Genomic DNA, 24,661 nt, shown 5'->3' with positions numbered 1-24,661 from the left:
AAATAAAGAGAGATTCTCAAACGATGGTTGATTTTCCATCCATGTCATGATTCTATGCTATTGTACGTCACACATAACCCACGGAATGTGGTGATTCAGAGGAAACAAAATTAGAGATTCGGCAAGTGCAACGAGGGAGTCGAAAAGATTGTAGGAGGCGACCCTCCAGGAGAGGAAGAACAGATAGAAAGTGAAGAGTAAACAGACGGTAAAGAAAAATAAGATATCTATCAAAGGCTCCCTCACGCAGTCAGGCCACTCTCAAGGTCCTCACTCCCGGTTGATGCCGATGGGTATCGGAGCGCTAAGACCAAATGATTTCCTCACTCCCATTTACAGGCCACCGCACAGAGTCTCGGCAATGATACCGGTGATCTGGTAGGGGTCAGCATTGGAAGCGGGGCGGCGATCCTCGAAGTAGCCCTTGCCGTCCTTGGCGACCTGGCGAGGAATACGGATGGAGCCACCGCGGTCAGCGACACCATATGAGAACTTGTCAATGTTACCAGTCTCGTGGCGACCGGTAAGACGCTCCTCATTGCCCTCACCGTAGACGGCAATGTGCTCGGAGTGGCGGGCCTCGAGCTTCTTCATCATACCCTCAATGACCTTCAGGCCACCCTCGGCACGAGTAGCGTTGGTGGACACGTTGGAGTGGAGACCAGCACCGTTCCAGTCACCCTTGATGGGCTTGGGGTCGAAGGAGATGCGGACACCGAACTCCTCAGCGACACGGTGGAGGATGAAACGGGAGATCCAGAGGTGGTCACCCACTGTGAAGATAAATTAGTTCTGTATGACAAGACACACACCCCTGTCAAAAAAAAAAGAGAAGAAAAAAAAAAAATAACTTACTGTCAATGCCGGGGCAGGGACCAACCTGGTACTCCCACTGAGAGGGCATGACCTCAGCGTTGATACCAGAGATGGTGATACCGGCAAACAAACAGGCACGGTAGTGAGCCTCAACAATGTCACGGCAGTAGACCTTGCTGGTACCGACACCGCAGTAGTAAGGACCCTGGGAGCCGGGGAAACCGTTGCGGGGCCAGCCGTAGGGCCAGCCGTCAGTGCCGAGCAAAGTGTACTCTTGCTCAAGACCGAACCAGAAGCCCTCGCTGGCGTGGGTCTCGAACAGGCGGGCAGCCTCGTGGCGGTAGTTGAACTTGTTGGGGCTTCCGTCGGAGTCCCAGGTCTCACAGAGGACGAGGATGTTTTCGCCCTGTCGGAAGGGGTCAGGGTAGATAGCGCAGGGGCGAAGGTAGACGTCGGAGTTGTCACCAGGGGCCTGGCCGGTGGAGGAACCGTCGAAGTTCCATTCGGGGAGTTCGTCAACGCTCTTAACGGGCTTGGACAGAGTCTAGGTCGATGAGTTAGTAGAGATTCAATAATAACTCCTCCACACGTGATATGCGGATTGTTGCAATCGCGTGAGGAATGCCTCGTGCGCTAGTGCTTATCGAAAGATAAGTGACATCCCACCTAAGTGGGGGTTTGGGAGGTTGGGGAAGACGGCGATTGGGAAATTGGAATGAATCTCACCTTGGTCTTGGAACGAGTGCCACCGTTGGCATCAATCCAGATGTACTCAGCTTGGACTTGGCCGCGCTGGTCTAGGGACATGTACTTCAGAAGCTATCAACCCGCCACGGCATGTCAGTATGTCTGTTTCCTATCTGGCTCAACGGCCATTATGGAAAACCAATGCATCAAGAAACAAACGCACATTCCCCGTGTTGGAGACGACAGTTGAATCAGCAGCCTAGAGATAGAGAATGAGTCATAAGATCTGGAAAGAGTCGAGTTGAGATACATACCATAATGAATGATTATGGGGGTTGTGTGCGTGAAAGGAAGGTTTTTGTTATTGCAAAAGCAAAAGAATCAAGAATTATCCCGAAGGACTGTAAAACAAAGATGGATGAAGAATCCAAAAAGAGGGGAGGTTAAGAGTTTTTAGATGTAGAGGAGGAAAGAAGGAAGGGAAAGATAATGATTTAAATTTAGTCACTGAGCCTTTTTTTTGGGGGGAAAAGGACGGGAAAATTGCAAAAAAATAGGGAAAAAAGGAAAATAAGTGGAAAGACGTGGATCAGCCACTCTCAATCGGGTCTAGCGGTATTTTATATTATAGTACTTTTCAATACCGCCTTCTCACCTTATCACCTTATTATCCCTCACCCGAGACTAGAACTACATAAAATCACGCATTCTCGCCCAGGTTGCCCTAGTCCATCCACTTCATTTGCCTCGTGATGTAAAAGGTAAAAGATCGAGTCCGGCTCGCCAAAACCGGCAATTATTCACAGTTCCACGCCACCCGTCATCACCGCATCACCGCATCATACTCAATGCTGCGGTATCGGTGCCGATATTCCATGGAAGATCATTAAGAGGTACGTTGGCTAGATTCAATGTTGATTTTGGATTAAATTTGGATGTTTCAAGTTTGATATATCATATCATCGACTAGTGTTAAAATAAGATACTAACATATAATACCGCTAGACCGCCACCTGATCGCACTTAGGCCTCTTTCTTTTCTTATTCTGATAAACCCCTCTACACCCAATCATCATACAAAATATGTAATCAGACTAACTAATGAACAGATAATAAAACACAACACACAACTTGTTATCAATTCTAACGCTTCCACTTCCCAGATCTAGCTGTCTAACCCCACCACGAGGCTGGTAAGAGTCCATGTATTTCCCTCGATGAATCCTAGTCCTAGGGGTATTCCCGATCCTGATCCTTTGACTGGACATTTCACACAAGATAGCTGCTTAGAATCCACATCTCTTGCTTATACCAACCTCGAAAGTCTTTCTGAGGATACCAAGGTAACTCCGTTAGGCGCGTACCAGCTGCCTTGTGCCCTAAGAGATATTGTCGATCATTTGGAAAACTAGTAGATACCAAATAAATAAATACTGAGACTGTGTAAAGAATATATCACGAGACTTACTTGGGGCATTGTATCGAGTCATGGGATGTACTCTGTACCTATTAAATATCTTATCTAGTAGATTTAAGAGGCGCGATATCTTCGGCGAACGAGCTCCTCCACACTTCGCGGTTCTTGGACCTTTATCGCTAATGGCGCGATTTGTTATCGTACTGAAAACTGGGTAATGCCGGTTTCATTCAGCGTAGATGTTCCCAGTCTTACAATTACTACTCCGTAGTATATAATTTTGTACCTGCAGTGAACTTTACTATCTACTACGTACTATTTATTGAAGCACCTAAATATGCCTCCCTTACCTACTATGGGTACAGAGTGGAGTACAATACATAATCAAAACTGACCCACCATTCTATGGAGGACCCAAGCCACTGGATCGATCATTCAGAGTCGTCGGTCGAGTGGAGCGTGGCAAACCGATCTCGAAACATCCGCCAATTCACCAATCATACTGAGCCAAGTAACTTTGGAACCACCCCGACACCGGCCATTCACCGTGGGATTCAGTACGACGTATGGCTCATCACGCGCAGTTTATGTTTTACGTTTCAATTACGATTAAGAGGGATTAAAGAGAAATAATGGGATCAAATAGATTTAGAAAAAAGACTTGGCAGAAGGGAGGTTGGGGTTGGGGTCTGGTTCTGAAGTAGGAAGTATAGGAATCATGGATCTCTCCATGATTTTGATATCTTAGAGGTGGCGAGGTTTCGATCTATCCCCTCCCCCGTATTTTCTAGACAAATCGAAGACGAGCAATAAGGATTCTCGGGAGTTTCAGGAATTGTGCATCGACTTATTTTTTCATAAGTTTCCCTAACTTCAACCCCAACTTACTTAACCTAACACTGCCCAGGTATAAATAAGCGGAGTATTGTCCTTGTCCTACTTCAGAGTCCCGTTAAAAGGTCAGTGCTTGGTTACAAAGCTCTACTCTAGTAACTACGCAGTAAGTATTTCTATTTTATCTTCATTCTAAAAATAGACCATGAAACACCCAGGATTCGTTTAGTCATCGAAATGGATTTTGACCTTTATTACTTTTTGAGTCTTTCTTTACACAGTACTATCTGTAAATGACTGTTACTGAAACATGAATACAAAAGCAGACCAAACCAAGAATATGCTGTCCCCAACAGCCCCAGCAATATAAATCAATTGTGGGTTGCTTATCCACTTCTGCCTATTGGTCAATCGTAAGCTTGACACATTGTCTTGACAAATGGCCCTAATTGATATTTACTCCAGGTTTGAGAAGATCTTCAACCCTGAGGATTTAACCCACCTAAAAACATGCTGAATTAATGCTCCTCTAAAATCACAAAAATACAATCATCTACCTGGATTCTTATTCTAACTCTAGGATTGCACCTCCCTGATTCTTCACCGGAATGTGGATAAACCCCGCTCGTTTCCAATTGCCAGTTTGTAAATAGATACTGATAGTTCTACTATGGTAGGGGCCATTTGTTTTCATAGTGCGAAATTAGTGACCTATTTAGAAACAACTAAATGTAATTTACAACTTAAAAACAACTTAAATACAAAAAAAAGATCAGACGCGACGCGATAAAAGACTTAAACAGCAGGTAGTACTAGTCTCGATAACAGCCTGACACTGCGCGTGCATTAACCTTCTCCTCTAGAACCCATATGGCATAGCTCTCTATGCATCTTGAACAGCTTGCCGAAGCTGATCATAATTCAATTTCTCCCCCAAAAATAGTCGATATCGTCGCCCAATACACTTCTTCATCCAGTTCCACCACTGCTCAATTGAATTTAGATCCGGCGAATAAGGTGGCCAATCAATATGGCAATTTCCCCTCTCGTTTGGCTCTAATATCGTCGCCCAACTCCGATGGCTACCCATGAATAAGAAGCACCATCTTCTCATTGTAGGATGCCGCGGAGATATTAGTCCATTCTTTCTCCCAAAAAAGAGATGGACCTTTCTCAACACCGGAAATTGTCCCCTAGAACATCCAACCAGGACGACGTTGCAACCTTTTGCGAGAACAGATATCATTCCATTCCTCCCCAGCTTTCCGCGTGACATACGACGATGATATTCCGATGTGACCTGATAGTATAGCTAATTATATAGATAGATATTAGTATAGATATTAGTGAATGAGATCATATCTCGTCCATATCATCATCTGATAATACACAAAGAGCCCCTAAGCGTTGCTTATCAGCAGTTAATACTGTTCGGACTTGGTTCTGGATTATATGAAGACGCTGGGCAATTTGTGTATATGACCTCTCTTTTTCTTTTAAGAGACGTGCAATAACTCGTATATCGCGTGTTGTGTGGTGACGGTGTGACTGTGTGTGTGAGAGAGAGAGAGAGAGAGAGAGAGAGAGAAGGCCTAAGAGGCATCTCATATGGCACCGACGGTGGGCATAGAAATGCGTCGCGTACCAGATAAAAACTAAGATCCAAATTCGGACGGTATAAGCACGTATCATACTAGGCCTAACTAGGGTGGTCGTCACCCCATTCTAACTAAATTGGATTACCATAGTACTGATAACCGCTGATAACCGCTGATATATATGAATGTCTTATGACTCGGATGTTACTTTCAACCGTCCTGTAGCCTAGCTATTACCCATCTGGCATCTTGCAGATCAGTCGGTGAATTGAAATGCAAGACACGCTGTCGACTTCCTCAGCCAAGAAGCGGCATGTGTGGATTGTGGGTTGAGAGATTTAAATCCACTCATGATTTCCACTTTTGCCCTTAAGAGACTCTTTGAGATTCCCCATTCCAGATAATCCTAGAATCTAATGCTCAGGTGACTCTTTCTACCTAGGTAGTGAGCTCCAACACTGGTACAAGGATGATATCTTACAGAATCAAGACCGCCAAGATCTTTACGATGGAGAGAGTTGTAATAAGATGCCAAAGGGCAGGATAGATATGGTGCTCATTCCGTAGAGCTTTGGCCGTGCTTCAGAGCGCGGCACATTTGTGGTCCAGACCTTCTTGCTTCCCTATTTATAGCTGCCCTTTATTGCGACTATGGCTTGAGACTATAGTGCATCTACCTAGTAGCATCTCAGGGCTTGCATCTCGTAACAAGTCAAGATCTGAGGCTAGCCCTCGTCAAAAAAAAAAAAAAAAAAAAAAAAAAAAAAAAAAAAAAAAAGTACGGATGACTATCCAGTTACAGTCGGCAAGAAGCATATTCATACATACGGAGATTTGCGCCTGTGCAATTGCCCGCTTTGTCTTTGTCAAAAAACCAACTCAGGCATTCTCCCGATTTCATTTCAGGGCCTAAGACTCGGAGTCTTCGGCTGGCATTCAAGCTCAGCCGCTGCCGGCCCGCTGCCGCAGCCAACGCAGGACCCACTCTACCAGTATTCCCAAGTCTTGTGATGTCTCCAATTTCTCGGAGATCTTCTGGTGAAGTTCCTGCAGCGTGACATTTACATCAGTCCCTTGCATATCCGTGTCACCGTCATCCTTGGTCTTTTGGATGAGTCCTGTACTTTCCAATGCGGAAATGCGGCCGTTGGGGCCCACTTCGAAACAGAGGGAAAACTGGGCTGGTCTGCGTGAGGTCTTGTTACCATGCATCTGCTCGCCAGGATCTGTAATGAGTAGCATGAGAGTTGGTGCCTGTCCCAACTGCGTTCGTAGTGTTACGTCCACTTTGACATCTTCCAGGTGGATCCGATATTTGTTGATCTTGTTGTTGAGGTGGCTCTTGCCTTCGCCGCTGAACAACGAAACTTCATCCGAAAACCCGGTTTCCAGTAAGATATCCAGCTTTTCTTCGTCGGAGTCATCATTGCCCAAGGTAATGATATCTTGGTCGTCTTCATACTCCGCAAAGAGAGCGAGTGGTTCTTTTGGAGACTCGGACTTATCCTTGTCTTGAACGGATATACTGAAGACCTTCCGGATCAAACTTGCCAACATGGCATATTGACGTAAAATCTAAAATATTGTTAGCGTCAGTTAATGCTTTATAAAACGAAACATACTGGAATGATATCGGTGAGCTGCCGAGGATGGGAGAATGGGAGATCGTAGATTTTGCGGCCTGGAACAGACTCAAAAGCTTGAAATGTGTAGTTATGGTTCTTGGTAAATGGCTGGCCGGTCGAATCAAGTCCGTGTACGGACGTCCTGCACTTTTTCCGGCCAAGTTGGGATGTCAAATTCGACTCTGAAACCAACGATTCATCGTATGGGACCAATTTGAACTCCTGTGGTAACTGCATTCCAAGATGTCTGTATATGTCAGAGGCCACAAGAATGGGAACATCTAGTGCAGGCTGTAGTTTAGCGACAAATCGTCGATTGGGCGTTGTTGACTCCAGCATGCTCGAGTCCACGGCCATCGGGTCTGGATGATTGCCATGAGACAGTCGCATGGTTGGAGGTGGCTCGAGCCAATTCACGAATTCTGCGGCCTCGACTGCAGGGGACAACTCGCTTTGTTCACCAGATGTGAAGACTTCGCTTCCTATCCATTCCTTTGAAATGCGCAAGGATGGGTATCCCTCTTCACATTCAATCATAACAGTCCACATCCGTTCCTGCTCTTCTACCTCCCGGTCCCGGGCGGTTTCCTCGCCATCAATGGCCATTCCATCGGACGACAGGTCCTGCTGTTTTGTGTCCAATGCCTTGGGCTGTTCAACCCAATACTCCAGACCCAGTCCAATGCGAATACCTTTGTGCATTCTAGGACGGCCAATGGCGCCATAACAAAGATGCTCATAATCATCGCCAAATTTGGGTTTCTTTTTTCTTCCTCCCAAACTCGCCTAAAGCTCTCCTCCAGACCCTCCAGTGCCTCGAAGCAGTTCACTTCTTGGCTGAGCTTGTCCAGGCTTGCAAGCCATTGCAAATTCGTGTGGAACCCCTTAAGCGACCTCCAGTTTCCAGTGTCTGCATCTTGGATATCTTGAACAAGATTGCGTTTGAGAACCTCGGTTGCCTCTTCTCTCCGTTCGCCTTCATCATAATTGGGTGTAGCATATCGCAGACTAACATTCTTCACAACGTCATAGCCGGCATGGAACTCAATCTCAAGATCGACGAAGTTACCGGCAATGTTGATGTCATTGTTTTGCCAAATAGATTCAAATCCCTCCAGCTGGCTTAGGCGTTCGACGCCTTCCCGGGAGACTCCATATCCAGCAACACGTGTACGGAGAATTGCAACAACCTCCTCAATGCGATGTCTCTGTTCCACGTCGCTATCCCGCCCACCAGAAAGTTTGAGACTCATTTCGAGATTATGGATATCACTATCATTCATGCCAGCACCGACAAGACCATCATGGATTGCAGGGGATGGGCTGATTCCAGTAAATCCTCCCAACGCAAGTAGAGCTGATGGTGAGGTGAAATTGACAGGATCGTCCACATTGCTACTCACAGCAAGAGGTGTGGAGTATTGATGTGATGAAGAAGTTATACCTTGTGTATGACCAGGTCCTGAAGCTGTCGGAGTTCGTGTGGAGGGGGATTTATGGGCAAGAGATCGAGCGAGCGGCGCAGATGAAGGGTGCGGAGAAGGCGTGAGATAAGTAGGCGTTGTGCCAGGTTTGGCCGAGGGAGTCGCCATATCTTAAACGTGCACTCAAGGCTATGAAATAAAAATAAAGCTTCTAAGCTAAGGAAGACCTTGCCACGATCTGGTAAAATTGAGTGCCCACAGCACTATAAATGCAATTGACCTATCCTTTAATAATGAAATTGTCGTGCGTGGGATGCTGGCTGGGTAGGTTTGGAAGATTAATTTCTTCTACAGGCCTAGTTATACAGCCTGAAGCTCCTGAAAATCGCGCCGACAATGCGATTGACAGGCGCAACTTGAGCGCGACTGCTGTTTGATAATCACGGAAATATCACGTGGGAGAACTGGTAAGCTAATTAATTGTCACCGCCATCCACACCGCCTTAATTATGCCAGCATGATGACTGCATCGTGGACATTCAAGAAACTTGCCATTGAGCAGAATTCATGATTATACAAGAAATGTTTGCTTCAAGATCAGTTGGGCGACAGGCCTTCAATCTGACCCGCTGGAGCCAGATACGATGTGTGTCTACCTTAAAGTCGAATCCTCATATTGTATGAGCTTTCCCGACCCAAGCTCCATCAACCTCTCATACTAATATTCAATAGTATGTACATGCCAGTGAAAGTTCACCGGGATCTCATATTCTTTCACTCCTTCCATCTGAGCCAGTCAACCCAAGCCTCGCTATTGGAGTCACAACCAAATTGCCGCCAACAACAGAGTCTCTCACCGAGAACCCTAAGTTCCTGAGCACTCTCCAAAGTGTCTTCAGCAAACACGCTCATGAAGATCCTGATGCAAAGTCCCAGGCACATGTCATGGCTTCAACATCTGGAACAGTGTTCTTGAATTCCCAACAGGGAAAAAGACGTGGAGGGAGCGACGGAGCTAGTGGTCAGGGTGGTGCTGGATCCGCCGGACGGGGTGGTTGGATTCATATCTCCGATACCCGACGACCCCCTGAGTATGGTCGTATCGCATGGTGAGTCGAGATATTGGCAATAAGCCAACAGATGGGCTGCTCCTAATCACTGTATAGGCCTGAGGATATCTTTGGCAGTCTCGAAGTGGATGCGAATGGCCAATTTGTAGGAGGGAATGGAAACTATCAGCCGAGTGGTAAGATTTATATGAAAGCCCGACTCAGCTTATACTGACACCATGATCAGGTACTTATAGAATCGTCACTCGCGATGGAATGTAAGGCTCTTTTATCTAATAAAATCCAGATACAAGGATGTTTTACTGACTGATATATCTAGTTTGGGACTCACACCTTACCTCAAGGAAAAGATTTTACAGCGATTGCAAGAGATTGAGAAGGAGTAAAAGAGTCTTGTTCCCTCATTTTACCTGGTAGAAAAGCCTCGTGTATTATATTATAACTTTCAACCCAGTGATATTTACTTTTTGAAAAAGTTTGTAATCTGCTGTGATCCATCTGTTGGTTTGGTCGTAGAAAGCTTCTTCTTGGGAGTGTTATGAGTAGCACTTCGCATCTCTCGTTTTCGCGGCGAGGGGGAGGGTTGTATCTTCTGCTTCTTGTCATTCTCCTTGATACCCAGACTTTCCGGTGTATGTTCTCGCTTAATTCCTCGTGAACTGGGCTGGTCTGCATCATTTTCGCCCTTTTCATTATTCTCAGTTCTCTGTGACTCCGGCTCTCTTTTTGGAGAGATATCAACTGTAGAGCCAATTTTATCTTCCTTCTTCTTGGCATTGGCGAAGAAATTCGCAATATTCTTCTTGTTTTCTTTGCTGTCTACCGGAACAATGAAGTCAGGTGAATTGTTTCCAACTTTACCAACCTCTTTCGAGACCTGATAGCATTCCAATTCGCCTTCATACGGCTTGAGGAGATTATGTAAATCATTCGACCATGTTTTCCGATTAGGATCAAGCCATTTTTTCATAGCTTCAGAACCCGCATCTAAAATGACAGGCATGCGATCATGTAGGAACTTCAAGTAGGGGTTTGAGGAAGTCGTAATGACAGTATATGTGTAAAGTTTCTCCTCCGAGCCTAAGATATCCATGTCAGCTTCCACCTTTACTATCATCAAGATACTATTAGAAAACTGACCCTCGTAGGACACACAGTCCCACAGCCCTGCAAAGCACATCAACCTGCCGTCCTTATGGCGCACATAATGCGGAATTCTCTCTTTGCCTCCTGGTCCCTTCTTCAGCCACTCGTAGAATCCCTGACAGACAACAATACATCGCTTGCGGCGCTTCATAGTAGTCCACATGCCGCGATCCTCGATCAGTGAATCGTCTCTACAGTTGATTGTTCGCATCGTGGAACCATAGTTCGGTTGGCGTTTGGTCCAAAATGGGATGAGACCCCATTTCATACTTTGGAGCTTATATTTTGGTTTTTGATTCTTCTTCTCGGTTGCATCTTGCTCCTCATTTTTGTCTTCGTTGTTTTCCTCTTCGGGTTGTGAGCTTGGCTCTGGGGTGTCAGCTCTGTAGACGGCACCAACGTTGCCCGGCGCTAAGTTGTATGTTTCTCGTACTTCGTCATCTTCTGGTGTGTCGTCTACTGGCATTCCTCTATCTTGGAGTGACCGTCGCACATATGCCATTTGCTATTTCATCGTTAACATATTGTTAGGGAACATTTGAAGACAGCCTTCGGTGTCAGTGAGTGAGAACGTCAAGACTTACGACACCTAAAGCATAGCGTCCACACATTTTCAATTTGAGCCGAGGCTGTCGAATTTACCGACAAAATCAACTTTTAGGCATCAATGGGCTGAACTATTTGCACATATACCTATCGTTGCAAGGCAACCTGTGAAATTCCATCGGAGACGTCATCGTATCAATGCGGGGAAGATCGGCAGAATTATGGCTACATAAAATGTATGTCTCTTGTTAATTCTTCAAGCCAATATCCCTTCGCTTTAGGAAAGAACATATAAACGAGCACTTTGGACAGCAAATTTAGTCCAATATACACAACGTAATACTTCTATCCAATAGCAGAAAGTGCAACTGGTTTCATGTACTGGCGTATAGCCAATGTGTATTGAGATTTAACCTTCTTGCCCGTCAAAACTTTGCTCCTGAGGTGATATGGAAAAATCTAGACCAACTGGGTGTATAATAGGGGATATGATTGCGCCGAAGCAAGTCTAAGTGGCCATGAGAGATCCACATATCAAAATGGATTGTATTGTTTGGAATATAATTGATCCACGACGTGCAACTTGGGGAAGTACCAAGGAAGATATCATGCTCCCGCATTCTGGGTGAGCTAGTTCTATATAGATAGTCTCCATTGGCTATATACCACATATTTTAAGGTTTATCTCTATCTATACCTTAGAATTCAAATAGAGTCGTGAAAATGGGATAGAGTGGACTTTTTACCCTCGGGGCCAGGTTTATGGATGGTCAAGGTGGGGGATAATGGTAAACGACGGCTTCATTCAGTTCGACAAGGGTCATATCTGTCCTCAATTGATACCTAGGTGTTACCCGACGTGCTGTATATTTTCAATGATCGAGATATCATCTGCCAATTGTCGAGGCTTACACTCTATACCCTATTGGTTCGTAGATATTTGGTAAGGCTTTGGCACATCTGCAGCCTTCCAAGATTACTAAATTAAGAATTTAGGTAAATACACCATACAACATTGGAAAATTGGAAAATTGCGTTGAATGTCTGAATAAAAAATAGAGATAACATGTATAGAAGAAAGGCAGATTAATTCACAAGATAATTAAATCATAATTGCATGAGCATGTGCTATCAATATTCCACAACCCCTGCCAGTTTTAACAACTGATCAGTGATATTAGGCTTCTCCAACGGCTCACTGCGATTCCTCGGATCAACAGTCCCATCATCCAAAAGTGCCTCTTTCTTTCGATACACAATATTATCATGAGGCCAATGCGTAGTACCAGCCCAGTTTCTAAAGATTTCATTCTTCGTCTCCAGCGCCTCCCTAGTCGCAAAACTAGCCGGCGTATAAGAAGCATATATAACGGTACGAATCACATCACTCTTCTCTGTAGGCTCAGCTCCATAGTGAATGAGACGACTATCCCACACGATAAGATCGCCTGGCTCGGCGCAGACTTTCTCAGGCTGGATCCCGAAACAAGCTAGCTGTTCGTCATTGAAGAGGTATGCGTCCTTCTTGCTCCAGGTTGATTTATCGGTTGTTTCGAAGAATGCGTCGAATAGCTTGTGTGAACCAGGGTATACTACCAACCCGCCGTCTTCTGGTCCGGAGTGCGAGAGATTGATCACGCCCTGAATACAGTGCAGACCCTTGCGGAAGGGACTCTGGTCTACATGTTGCCAGGCACCCTTTCGAGGGATGTCTTTGCGGTTTGGAAATGTAACATTTAGACTATCGAAACTGACTAGCAGCTCATCTGTGCCCCAGAGTTTGGAGAATGTTTCAAGAACACCTGGTTCTTGACGAGCGTCCCAGATGAACTTCTCGTGTACGACTGCGTAGTTGGAGAATGTGTTTATCTTTGTATGGACGGGCAGGTTTTCTTTTATCCAGGTTTGTGGGTTGTCGATGTCCAGTTCGGTGCCGAAGGACTTGAGCCATTCAAAGGCCTTTTGCTGGTATGTTTTTGCGCGGTCTTCTGGGATTGCATTTTTTATCACGGCGAATCCGTTCGCGTGGAAGTCATCACGCCAGTCGTTCGTCTTTTGGTTTGGTAGACTTTGAAATGTTAGCGATATTTGAAAGGTACTTTTCAAATTGGTAAATACCTTTCCAAAAGGGTTGATCGCGGTAAGATAGCCATGGCTTCGTTGAGGCGTTGGAATGTTGTATATTCTCAAGTCAAAGATGGAAACGCGAGAATTGATATTTATAGTCTTAACCATGGAAAACAACACATCGAAGGAACTAATTGGGGCCATTTAAATATTAGTAGGTTTTCACTGTCGTATAGATCAGCTCATTAAGTGGAGGCTTATCAGCAAATCTCGTTCTATAATCACCACATCACCCCCGCATCTAAAGCTAACCATTTTTAGAAATTTGCAAAGGAAATGTGCAGTTTAGAACAGAATCATCCATAGATTTCCTCCCGTTCTACCCGAAGCCAATCCAGTCCTGTCTATCCGCTGTTCTTCCTAAGCCAGATCATGTCACCAGTTTATGTGCAATACATATAATACCAAATCCTACTGTTATCCCATGATACTCATCCGGTATTCGATGCCTAGTCGGTCGTCTTTTTGACTACTGTGAGCCTCCCCATGATGAGTGGGAATAGTAGACGGGATCTCCTTTAAGTCTGGTTTTATCGCTGGTACGGCGATTAATCATGTCGATGGCTTACTAGAGCTTTGGGGGTGATATGTTGCTTTCTTTGATTCTCTGGTATAGTCGAATCAGTGTGGCCCATTGGAATTCGCAGACATTGATTGCCTCCTGGTGATCAAGGGCCAGACCTCATAACTGCTCCTTCGCTTCAATTGTACTTCTATTTCGATCATCTTGTTAGTCCAGACAGGAATACTCAGTATAGCCGACTACTCATTACCATGTCTGTTTATTCGGTCTAAGAGCAAATAGTACGGTTGAGCAAGGCCATAAAGCGAGTTGATCATGCCTATGTTTTCACTAATCGGCACTTCTACACTATTCAACGCAAGTGATGGTGAAGTTACTAGGGTGAGGCTCGCTGTAGAGTCGCTGAATTGAAGAAGCTGCAACAGAAAGCTAGCAGTCTCGCTTCTCGACGTCAAGTTTGGCAGCATCGCACGAGAACCTCGTAGATGGCACAGCAATCGCTTAGATGAGCCTCGGAAGATGTAAAGGGCGTTGGTTTACGTCGTTAGTCCTTGGACTTATGGATTGAAGTTGACCTCAAGCAGGCATAATATCAAAGTGGTCGTAAGTGTGCAGTCGGTGCTAAATTCTTCTTGACTCAAAGCATCTTTCAGTCACGTAAAGCTCGACTCTGGTGCTGCAGGACATCTCGTTGAAAGTCGGGATATGCTTTTGCGAGATATGAGGCGGATAGAGCGATGATTGAGTATCTGACCGAGTCATATGTGATGGCCGTGGGCACGAGAAATCTAAGGAAAGGATTCTCGTTATCATTTACTACCACGAGGGTCCGTGAGACGACATACAGAAAATGATTGAACAGATGCTGTTCCCTAATTGAAGGGTCTCCTAAAAGTGAGAGAGAACTTCGGAGGGGGACGTCAGTAGATATCACGGAAGATTTATGGAGATCAACTGGAGGTAGGACCAGCGCATTGCTTTCACAACATGCGGCGCAAGGGACATTCAGTCACTTGAAGTCATGACATGTTGGCTGTCGCTCGTCGCACTTGCGCTTGAATCATGTAGCTGTTATAAAATGGTAAACGCTGCTTGAAATCGGTTAAAGCTACCTGTCTCTACAGGTCAAGCATTTATCGTTATACCGTGTATGTTCGGTGCGCTTCCAACTTGGAGAAAAGGGCTTGAAATTCCCAGTGACATATACTGATCTCTCATAGTGGCAGGATACCTGGAGTCCTGCTTGGCGTAAGTGAGGCATACCTTATCAAACTTACTGGCACAAGATATCGACCGCCGGCAGTTTTGATAGATGCACAGGGAAGATATGCAGTTATCCTCCGGCCCACGGTTGACCTGGAGGCTCCAAGTGAAGCAGTTTTAATGTATGTAGAATCTAGATTAGAGTAGAGACACTGCCAGCTCTTACCATCTATTTACATTCACCTTTACGCAACTACGCAAAGATTGTAACGGGTTGAAGAAAAATAGGAAACAGTTTTGATGTCTCGTGTGGTATTAGAACATCATGCCATAACGAAAGCCGAACTTTTCGATGGTAGGCGAAGGAAGTTAAGTTTAGGCATGGTTGGAAAAACCCAAGGACACGGAAAGAAAGCAGTAAATCCGGCCTAAAAGTGCTTCATTGCTCGTGGCTCATACATCCCAAAAAACCAAAACTAAAGGCCCTTCTTGTTCTGGATTTTGAACTTTTTTTTGATTCCCTAGGCGATAAGATCAAAAAGAGGCCTCCTCCCTTCCACCTTTTCACCCTTCATCCGAAACAACTCAATTTCATCTATGCCCGCGACATAACACCCCAGGCACGGATCTTGTTGTCGGTGTAACCAGCGAACAGGGTCTGGCCATCAGCGGACCAGGCGAGAGAGATACACTCGGGGTCACGGCTCTTCTTGCCCTTCTCAACGTACTCGGGCTTGAGCTCATCAACCTTGCTCTTCTTCTCGAGGTCGAAGATGGTGATGGAGCTGCTGGTAGCAGCGCACAACCAGTAGCGGTTGGGGGAGAAGACGAGAGCGTGGATCTCGTCACCGGCGTGCAGAGAGTAGAGGTGCTTGGACTCGTTCAGGTCCCAGAGCATGGTGGTACCATCCTTACCACCGGAAGCGCAGAGGGATCCATCGGGGGAAATGGTGACAGTGTTGATGTAACCGGTGTGACCGATGTGGTCGGTCTGCAGACGGCAGGAAGCGAGCTCCCAAACCTATAACGCGGAAGTGTCAGCAAATGATTCCCAATTAATCAATTGAGTGAATATAGTTGCAGAGAAGAAATTCTTCTTATATCTTCCTCGTTCTCAATTCAAAACACTTTTGTGTATGATTTTTTTTTCCATCAGGCAAATTAGGTGAAAGGTTGTCTCATGGCCCCCGAAGGGCTCTGAAGTAGCAAATACGTTTTATGCAAACATCATGTGGGTAGGTGGGGAATTGGTAAGGGGAATTGAAAACCGACTTCGCGTCGATTTTCTTTTTCGGGATATTAGAGCATACCTTGACGAGCTTGTCCCAACCAGCGGAGACAATGACGGGGTTCTGGGGGTTGGGGCTGAAGCGAACGCAGGAAACCCACTCGGTGTGACCCTTGTCGGTAATAGTGTACTTGCAGTCACCGAGGGTGTTCCACAGCTTGATGCTGCGGTCACGGGAGCCGGAGACGATCTGGCGGTTGTCGGCGGAGAACGAGACGGAGAGGACATCGTTGGTGTGGCCGACAAAAGTGCGGGTGGTGTTACCGGTGGCGAGCTCCCACAGGCGGAGGGACTTATCCCAGGAAGCAGACAGAGCGTAGGCACCGTCGGAGGAGATCACCTATAACAAAAAAATACATCCAGCGGTCAGCCAAAACATGTTCTCCAGATAATCCACTGCCGCTCGAAATATAATCCATCTACCGTCAATCGCATTTCGATGGGATCTAAGATTTATTGTATTCGAGTCGGCGGAGCGTGGCGGGTGAAAAAAAAAAAAAAACAAGAACATACACAGTCGGAGACGATGTGGGAGTGGCCCTCCAGGCTGCGCTTGGGGTAACCGTAAGCCTGCTCATCACGGGTAAGGTTCCAGATGATGAGGGTCTTGTCGCGGGAACCGGACAACAGCATGTTGGGGCTGTAAAGAGGCGGAATCACAGTTAGAACATGCTGCAGCGCGAATCAATTCGAGATCATTTTCTTACTTCTCCAGAGAGGTAGCCAGAGAGGTAACCCAGCCATTGTGGCCCTCGAGGGTGCCGCGAAGAACCAACTGCTCAGCCATGATGAAATGAGTCGATGAAAGGGGGGGGATGGGCGAGTAGGTCGTTGACGCTGGGGAGATAAAATCAAAGAGGGAGTTGCAGCGTGCCCGCTCAAGCCCTAACCCGGTTGGCTGGTTCGTGTGGTTCCGCTGATGCCCTAACCGTAAGCGAAGGTCACGTGATTAGGGGGATTACAGAGCAGTTGACTTGGTGTTTTTGATGAAGTTAATCTCGAGTTCTAGAATCTAATTTGCTAGCGCTAACTACTGAATTATGCCATCTGCACTAGCTGTCAGATGACTTATCAATAATACACCAATTGCCTTGATCTTGTCTCCTTGGTTTTGTTTTGGATAAATAGTACAATGGGCCATTGTTTTAGACCCTATATTACAGAAATAACTCGATCTACGAGTCAAAAACCTGCACATCCGGCATCCGACCCAAACCACCGCCACCACCAGTCTTCTTATTCTTCGCCGCCTCAAATCCGAGAGCACTCTTGTCCCTTACATGAGCTTTCAGTAGCTCCAAAACCTCAGAGCCGCTCCACCGCGCCGGCACAGGTCGGTATGCAGCTCGGAAAGCGCCAATTGTTTGCGCCCACTCGCCGCTCTTAGCTGCGCGCTGTTTCCAGTTCTCAGTGACTGTGTCTTCGGACAGGTTTACAGCTTCGTCGGCCGGCGGGTCTTGCGTTGACCAGTAGTAGATGTCCCAGTCGTTCTCGTCGAGGAAACTGTCATATTCCTGTAGTTGCTCGGCGGTCATTTTTCCTAGGTAGACGTCGGCGAATGTAGAGAGGAGGAGGTCGGACTCCAGAATTCCGCGCTTTCGGCTTTGGTCTGCTATCATTAGCTTGATTTTCTCATTGCGATTTGCAGTGATGTTGCTGAAACTCACAAAGTAGCCGAGCTCGCTTGGTTGTAATGTCCTCGCCAACCCGCTTCAACGGCTCAACCTTGAAGGTAATACCTTCCATCTCACCGACTCCAAGCTCTGGCTTTGCAGCGCCAGTAGTCTCCTGGCGACCACCGGTGAAGTGTTCAATCTTGCCGGGGTAGGCTGGGACGTGCGAATCATCTTTGAGGCGTAGGGTTGTAGAGCCGAATGAGCGGGTTGTCATGCGGGTTGATGGCAGCGACATAGGTCGCAGACTGCGAATAAGTCGTGATACGGACATGATGTTTATTTTAGCCTTGGTCTTGGATCTGAAGACTTGAGAGGGCGTTGTTCAGCTTCGGCTTGACGTAGTTTATGCCGAAGACGCCTGCATTTCCCGGTGTTTGGACTGTTTGCAACAAGCTGTACAATCGGACCGCTTAATAATATCCCGAGGTATTATTGAGTTTACATAGATCTTCAATTGTTTGATATCTGAACCCCTTAATCTTCTTATTTTTCAAATCTGTCTATGAGCGAAAACTACTGAATTCATAATGTCCCTTTCAATCGACCTTCACCTCCCAAAAGTCCACTCCAAAGAACCAGCCAAAACCTCTCCACCAAAGGACTTCCTAATAGGAACTTGGCATGTCACGCATTCAAGCCTTCCACTATGGAAAAAGAAGCGCAATGTCAAAATAACCTACAAACCCCTTCCGAGCTCAGCGGAGACAGACACGATGAAATTAGATGACCTAGTTGAATACCAGACCCTTACCTCCGAAACAATCAAGTCAGTACATGGCATTGATACACCCAGTCCTGGTAATCCAGGGTCATGGGACTGGCGCGGGAAGGGGTTGCTGGTTATTGCTAGTTCGCACTGGGAGTGTTTAGGGCATGGGTCTCTTGCTGATGGGAATCAATGGGTTGTGACTTATTTTGCGAAGACGCTGTTCACACCTCCTGGTATTGATATCTATTCGAGGAATAAGGACGGGTTGGAGGTGGGTTTTGTGGATAGACTATTGGCTGCTCTTGGTGGCTTTGGTATTGAGGAGATTACCAGGCTTGTTGGTGATATGTTTGAAATTCCGCGGAGCTAGTATATAACTTTGAGGGCTCTACCTACGTAGTTCCCGATACCAGGTAGTCAGTACTACTGTTAATGTTAATTCAAAACAAATGAAGTGATTAATTCTCTGCGAGCAGAGCGTATATTTTCTTTCATCGAAGTCATGACTGTTAGAACAGAATGTCATAAGACATGCAAGAATACAGACAGCCGAGACACGCTGCGTAAGGATCTAGGCCGGATAAATAGTAGGAAAAGAAAACGGAGCTGACCAGCCTACCGCATCAAAAACTAGAACTTAGATCAGATGCTTAGATCGGAAGTAAGCACGCAGGTAAACAACCTGCCAAGCTCCAAGACCAACAAGCATGCCCATAGTGCCGAAAGCGAACCACTTTACGCGCTCGTTGGTGCTCTCGTTTGTATCGCGCAGACGCTGCTCACGAGCACGCAGGTACTCCATCTCTGTAACGATATCCTGGACCATCTCTTCGATACGGCGGAGATCGGTCTCGACGGGCTTGAGCTTCTCCTGTGCCTGAACGCTGGACCAGTCGCGGGCATCGGCGCCAATTTCGATGTCGAGCTCGACTTCACGGGATGGATTGGAGTTGCCGCCTAGACGAGGGATTTGTTAGACCGGAAATTTATTCATAGCGCCTTGCTGAAGGCCAGGTTGTAAAGGTGTTTGACTTACTGCGTCCGGAAAGTTGGTTCTCTACGCACACGTCGAAAGCAGTATCAGCAGTCGAGGTAAAGGCCTGGCGCACTTCACCAACGATATCCTTGGGACGACCGTGGTCATTACCCATAGAATCCTTAATCTGTACCGGAGAGAGTTAGTTGTTGTACTTAGTCTAACAGCTTGGTCTTGATCTTGATCCAATCCCTTAGACGGGGCAATTGGAACAAACGAAGAACAGAGGGAACACTACATACATGCATGTTGACTTTCTGCCCATCACCTTTCTGCCCACTGACAATGGCTGTCACAACTACCAACTGGTCCTTCGCGACAAAGTTGCGGATGCATCGCTCGTTCTTGCTGGATGAAGCGTGCAGCTCAAATTTGAGGGCTGAGGCTAGTTGAATCACTAGTAGAAAGACTGTGAGAATGGACCTCATTGTGATCGGAGAAGAGCCCATGGTTGCGGGGTTAGAACGCTGGTAAACAGGAGAGCTTGTGGTGTTGGTGCCACCTGGTAAGGGGACCAGTTCGGACTAACTATGTTCCGAATATATACAATCCACTACTAAGTCCTGTGTACACGAATTCAAGTTTTATATCCACAAGCTGATGGTGGATTCAGCAAAGAATTGTTTGATGATTAGCTATATTTAAGGAGAGTATATTTACAGAGATCTGATAGAAACTTTGGAATAGAAAAAATGGATAGTCATGGTATCTTGCAATTCGAAAGGAATCTAGGAACGTCCAAGTCGGAATCCAACCAAAAAGAAAGAATAAAAAGAAACATTCCATATTGTCGTGAGTATCCCATCCCAATCCCAGAAGACGAAAAGAAATAATTCAAGAGAAAGTACCGGGTCGTAGCCGTGTATACAAAACAATCAAAAAGATAAAAAGGCTCTACATGAAGGGTAAATCAGGAAGAGAATGGTGAGAAAAAGACAAGAAGAGGAGAGAAAATTAAGCGGCATGAAGAATGGTCCAAATGATGGAAATAAGAAGGAGATATGCATATCATTATAGAGGGTTCAAACGCTCAAGACATTAAGAGTGGCTGTGGCTAGGTCGCGTATTCCCTATGCCTCAACCTTCTTGCGGCGGCCAAAGAAGCGTGATATGGAGCCTTCTTTCGTCTTGGAGTTTGTAGGAGTTGAAATAGTCCGGGGCGCTGGAGATGCCACTGGTGGTGCGGTATTCCGGAGGAAATCTGCCAGGGCACTTGTCTCAGTCTGGCGGGCGGGGCCGGGATTGCGCTCCATGCCGACCTTGAGGGTGTAGTTGTTTGATTGAGATCGAGGGTTGGGAGAGCTCTCTGAGCGCAGAGAGTTGGTCGACATCGAGGCGTGCAGTGCACGGGACTTCATGGAGTCTGAGATGGCAAATGGTTGGGGAGACGACTGGGCAGATGGAGGAGGGGGTGCGTCGCGCAGGAAATCCATCAGACTCTCCTCCTGGCGCTTGGGCTTGGCATTCATGATTTCCTCAAGCAGCTCTTCGTCCTCGTCGGAGTCGTCAATGGCGTAAGGATCTCGAACGCGACGTTGCTTACGGATGGGCATCGGCTCATCTTGTACCGGCACAGGCCTGGAAGCTGGGGACTTGGAGTAGCCAGTGGAGCGGTTGGATGACTCCAGCAGGCCGGTTCGTGAGCCAAGCGAGCCAAGAGAGGTCATGGACTTGTTCTCGCTGTGGCTAGCAATCGAAGTGCGTGTAACACCTTCATTGTTATAGTCATTTTGATATGCATCCGAGGCGGCTGTGTTTCGGAAAGGTGCAACGGACCGCGGGATGCGGTTGCCCGCTTGCGGTGGTCCTTCGCGGATAAAATCAATGAGCTCCGAGGTTCCAGACGATTTAACCTCGGGAGCACGAGCCTGAAGACGAGGTCGGTTCGAATTTGAACCGACGGTGCTGGTTGAGAGTCGAGGTGGAGGGATAGGGGACTTGATCGATGCAGCTGGGGAGTTGGTTTGCTGGACCTGTACACCGGTGGGACCGGACGACTTGACGAAGTTGGCGAAATCGCGAGTAGAGCCACTGTCAGTCCGGGCGTCACGGGCTCGGGGAGGAGGAATGACCTTTGCAGGCGAGTTCGCCCGGGGAGAGAGAGGAGAGAGAGGAGAGAGGGGTGAATGAGAGAGGACAGGAGATTCGGTAAAATTTGCTGTCAAGTCACCGGTTGGCGTTTTAAGCTCTCCGTTAGGGGAGATATCCGTGTCTCGAGGTAGAGGTCGACCAGGAGAGTTATCGGGGAAAGTCATCTCACGGACACTCTTTGGTGTCAAGGTGAAGTGGATGGTTTCGTCAGTCTTGATCAAGCGATCGAAGTCTTCTACATCCTCAGCAACAGGGGCAGATACGCGACTCGTTTCGGACGAGGTGCGCAAGTGCTGCGACGGTGATTCTAATTGACGAGCCATCAGTCCCTTCAATTTACTCGAAACTTGTGACGTAGTGGAGCCAGATGTGATGGGCCGCTTGTCGCGTGCACTGCTAATGCTCTCAGAACGACGAGAATTGGGGTTCATGGGAGGAGAGACGGAAGTTGAGCGAATAGGCACACGTTGAACGGCAGCGCGCTCGGTTGGGGAAATAATGCGGCTGGCGCCAACCGCCGGTGTCTGCTGCGGAGGAGTTCTTGAGCTTTTTGAGCGCACGCTATCCACGGAAGGTGAAGTTTGCCTAGGAGTGTTAGGAGTGTTAGGAGAAACCTCTTCTTCGAAGGTGTCAGTCTCCGTTAAAGTGGCCATGATCGGTTCGTTTTGATCGCTCTTTTTTCCTGACTCGACAGCCTCATAAACGGTTGAAGGTGGGGTGGATTTGCACCACTCAGCCCCTTGCATAGATTGGGGGATCTTTGGCGTCTGCATATCTGGCTCGCTAGTCTCTGCAATGATCGGCTCTACATTGGACACATCCCTACTAGACTGGCCATTTGCCGACGTCAAAGTGAGCTGTTCGCATGATCCTCGTCCCTCAACGGGCTCTGAATCGATGATTGGCTCATCGCTCAGCGACGAAACTGATATGTGAGAGTTGTCTGTAGCAGTCACGTCATCGTTGGAAGACCCAATGGTTTCACTGGCTGCGTGTCCTGCTTCTTCCGCCTCTTCATGCACAATGGGCATTCTGGCGTTTTCGGAGGGTTCGGCGATCTCTGCCTCAGATTTCTCAAGTGAAGTGATAGCAGTGGCCGGCGCAGGAGACTCGACAGCATCGACATATTCAGCTGATTCCTCATCTTCGTACATAGTTTCCAACTGCTTCTTCTCCTCAGATGGAGAAGCTTGATCGGCCGATGTAACCTCTGATTCAGCCTCGGAGGCCTCCTCTGGGAGGTCAGGCGCCGCGTTTGGCAGCGATCTCGAACGTGAATGGCGAGCCTTGGCAGTCTCTTTGGGCGATACTTTTACTACCTTGATCACTACGGGAGACCTGGCAGCTGGAGGAGAGCTGCTCATCGACCGAGGTGACCGAGGGGATCGTTGGGACATGGCGGGCGATGAGAACACCATCAAACTCCGCGGTCGCACTTTGTGAGCAACGACGGCCTGCATCGTTTGCACCTCCTCCTCCAGCTCTATTGAAAAGCCGGGAACCTCGATCTCCTGAACGTCATAATTGGTAATGGGTAAAGGTACAGTGGAAGGATCCACCGGGATAGGAGGCTCGTGCTCATTGGGAGTGAGGGGCTCCTCAATGGTTGCAATGCTGCTCTTTCGGCTACCGGCCAGAGAGTAGCGGCGGCGGAAGGACTCACGCGACAAAGTGCGCGAGAGGGCGTTTCCACGTCTACGCTTCCGCCATGTGCGCCACAACCGACCCAATGTCGCGTTCAGTGCCAATTTCTCCATGTCGAGATCCTCCACAATCAGGCGGTCAATGCGCTTGCGATCGTCTGTTGAATTGAATGACTCTGCGTCGTTGTCATTCAACTTAGCTGATAGCCTCGAGCGTGCGGTTTCGCCGGCAATGACTAAGGCTCTTTCACCGATATACTCAATAATTGAAGTGAGGAAAATTGCTGCCGCGGGGGTGATGTTGTCGACATGGTTGGCGAACCTGCGGGATGGACCATCGCTCTCCTCGAAGCTCTCCTGAGCTATAAATTCGTCTTCATCCTCCTCTTCCATGTCGCCTAATCGAGTGTAGACCATGCATCGCAGACGAGTCAATTTCCAGGCGCGGATGAGATCAAAATCATCACCGCCCGATTCTTGGCCGTCGCGAAACTCGTCGCCCATGTACTCTTTCAGCTCCTCGTCGGCTGCGTCCACCACCTCCTGTGCAAGTCGAGGCTTCAGCACATCAGCCAATATGGGGCGAATACTTGACAATTGTGTTGATTTTGATTCAGCTAGAATACTGTAGATAAGATTATCGAGGAAGCCGTTCAATAGGGAGAGCGCAGCGGGAGTAACCACCGCATTTGCGCCGGCGGCTGTGCCAGTTTCCTCATTCTCGGCGACAAAATCCGCGGCATTAAATTCTTGGTCGGATGTAATGATTTCACATGCGGATGTGGAGGAGATAAAAGCTGGAGCGGGGCGGGCAGCAGGTGGCGACATGAGGTTGACTCGGGGGTATTGCGAGTCACTGGAGATACTGGTACTGCGAGAACGGGAAGCAGACCTGGTGTCCAGGTAATCAGATCCTTTGTAGGATTGCATGATGAAAGAATGGGGACCCTGAAAGGCCGGGGTATGTGATCTTTGTAGGACAAAGTGATTGGAATCCCCTCGATGTCAGAGTGGGACTGGATGGAAATCAAATCTCTAAATCATCCTGTACTCCGTCAGTCTGACACACTTGTAAAATTGGAGCTGACATTGGGGGTTATGTATTGCATGATTGGGGGCTGAGCCCGGTCGTACAAGATGGGAGATTCCAAGGGTTCAAATGCTGACTTGGAAGAGATTAGACATACCCGAGAGATCATTGA

At 47.3% G+C, this 24,661-nt stretch overlaps 10 protein-coding genes across 10 annotated transcripts; 2 read left to right on the top strand and 8 right to left on the bottom strand.

Annotated features, from left to right (window-relative positions):
• Window positions 1-333: 333 nt before the first annotated feature.
• Window positions 334-1,820, bottom strand: glnA (glutamate--ammonia ligase; the record flags this gene model as incomplete). Its single annotated transcript, XM_057206344.1, has 5 exons — window positions 334-773; window positions 856-1,360; window positions 1,543-1,635; window positions 1,727-1,762; window positions 1,818-1,820. 5 exons carry the CDS (start codon window positions 1,818-1,820, stop codon window positions 334-336), a joined length of 1,077 nt encoding a protein of 358 aa, XP_057064024.1.
• A 4,474-nt stretch (window positions 1,821-6,294) lies between these two features.
• Window positions 6,295-8,569, bottom strand: N7495_003692 (RNA polymerase II mediator complex middle subunit MED1; the record flags this gene model as incomplete). Its single annotated transcript, XM_057206343.1, has 3 exons — window positions 6,295-6,927; window positions 6,975-7,628; window positions 7,670-8,569. 3 exons carry the CDS (start codon window positions 8,567-8,569, stop codon window positions 6,295-6,297), a joined length of 2,187 nt encoding a protein of 728 aa, XP_057064023.1.
• Window positions 8,570-8,983: 414 nt separating this feature from the next.
• On the top strand, window positions 8,984-9,857 carry N7495_003691 (uncharacterized protein; the record flags this gene model as incomplete). The annotated part of the gene is made up of 5 exons (XM_057206342.1): window positions 8,984-9,079; window positions 9,134-9,510; window positions 9,568-9,647; window positions 9,698-9,728; window positions 9,791-9,857. The coding sequence occupies 5 exons, from the start codon at window positions 8,984-8,986 to the stop codon at window positions 9,855-9,857; spliced, it is 651 nt and encodes a 216-aa protein (XP_057064022.1).
• Window positions 9,858-9,931: 74 nt separating this feature from the next.
• On the bottom strand, window positions 9,932-11,228 carry N7495_003690 (SOS response-associated peptidase; the record flags this gene model as incomplete). The annotated part of the gene is made up of 3 exons (XM_057206341.1): window positions 9,932-10,551; window positions 10,612-11,122; window positions 11,202-11,228. The coding sequence occupies 3 exons, from the start codon at window positions 11,226-11,228 to the stop codon at window positions 9,932-9,934; spliced, it is 1,158 nt and encodes a 385-aa protein (XP_057064021.1).
• A 1,066-nt stretch (window positions 11,229-12,294) lies between these two features.
• N7495_003689 (phytanoyl-CoA dioxygenase family protein) lies at window positions 12,295-13,316 on the bottom strand (the record flags this gene model as incomplete). The annotated part of the gene is made up of 2 exons (XM_057206340.1): window positions 12,295-13,231; window positions 13,282-13,316. The coding sequence occupies 2 exons, from the start codon at window positions 13,314-13,316 to the stop codon at window positions 12,295-12,297; spliced, it is 972 nt and encodes a 323-aa protein (XP_057064020.1).
• A 2,295-nt stretch (window positions 13,317-15,611) lies between these two features.
• On the bottom strand, window positions 15,612-17,095 carry cpcB (40S ribosomal protein RACK1; the record flags this gene model as incomplete). Its single annotated transcript, XM_057206339.1, has 4 exons — window positions 17,012-17,095; window positions 16,818-16,944; window positions 16,327-16,644; window positions 15,612-16,037 (listed from the first exon to the last, which is right to left on the bottom strand). The coding sequence occupies exons 1-4, from the start codon at window positions 17,089-17,091 to the stop codon at window positions 15,612-15,614; spliced, it is 951 nt and encodes a 316-aa protein (XP_057064019.1). The 5' UTR covers window positions 17,092-17,095.
• A 384-nt stretch (window positions 17,096-17,479) lies between these two features.
• N7495_003687 (succinate dehydrogenase assembly factor 2) lies at window positions 17,480-18,251 on the bottom strand (the record flags this gene model as incomplete). The annotated part of the gene is made up of 2 exons (XM_057206338.1): window positions 17,480-17,913; window positions 17,972-18,251. 2 exons carry the CDS (start codon window positions 18,249-18,251, stop codon window positions 17,480-17,482), a joined length of 714 nt encoding a protein of 237 aa, XP_057064018.1.
• Window positions 18,252-18,507: 256 nt separating this feature from the next.
• N7495_003686 (uncharacterized protein) lies at window positions 18,508-19,059 on the top strand (the record flags this gene model as incomplete). Its single annotated transcript, XM_057206337.1, has 1 exon — window positions 18,508-19,059. One exon carries the CDS (start codon window positions 18,508-18,510, stop codon window positions 19,057-19,059), a length of 552 nt encoding a protein of 183 aa, XP_057064017.1.
• Window positions 19,060-19,326: 267 nt separating this feature from the next.
• N7495_003685 (p24 family protein) lies at window positions 19,327-20,174 on the bottom strand (the record flags this gene model as incomplete). The annotated part of the gene is made up of 3 exons (XM_057206336.1): window positions 19,327-19,646; window positions 19,726-19,852; window positions 19,968-20,174. 3 exons carry the CDS (start codon window positions 20,172-20,174, stop codon window positions 19,327-19,329), a joined length of 654 nt encoding a protein of 217 aa, XP_057064016.1.
• Window positions 20,175-20,795: 621 nt separating this feature from the next.
• N7495_003684 (uncharacterized protein) lies at window positions 20,796-24,389 on the bottom strand (the record flags this gene model as incomplete). The annotated part of the gene is made up of 1 exon (XM_057206335.1): window positions 20,796-24,389. The coding sequence occupies one exon, from the start codon at window positions 24,387-24,389 to the stop codon at window positions 20,796-20,798; it is 3,594 nt and encodes a 1,197-aa protein (XP_057064015.1).
• Window positions 24,390-24,661: the final 272 nt, after the last annotated feature.

Source organism: Penicillium taxi (genome assembly GCF_028828555.1).
Source record: "Penicillium taxi strain IBT 34144 chromosome Unknown utg000003l_segment0_segment0, whole genome shotgun sequence".
Classification (NCBI taxonomy): domain Eukaryota; kingdom Fungi; phylum Ascomycota; class Eurotiomycetes; order Eurotiales; family Aspergillaceae; genus Penicillium; species Penicillium taxi.
Note: the sequence above shows the minus strand (reverse complement) of the source record. Positions and strands in the feature narration are given on the sequence as shown.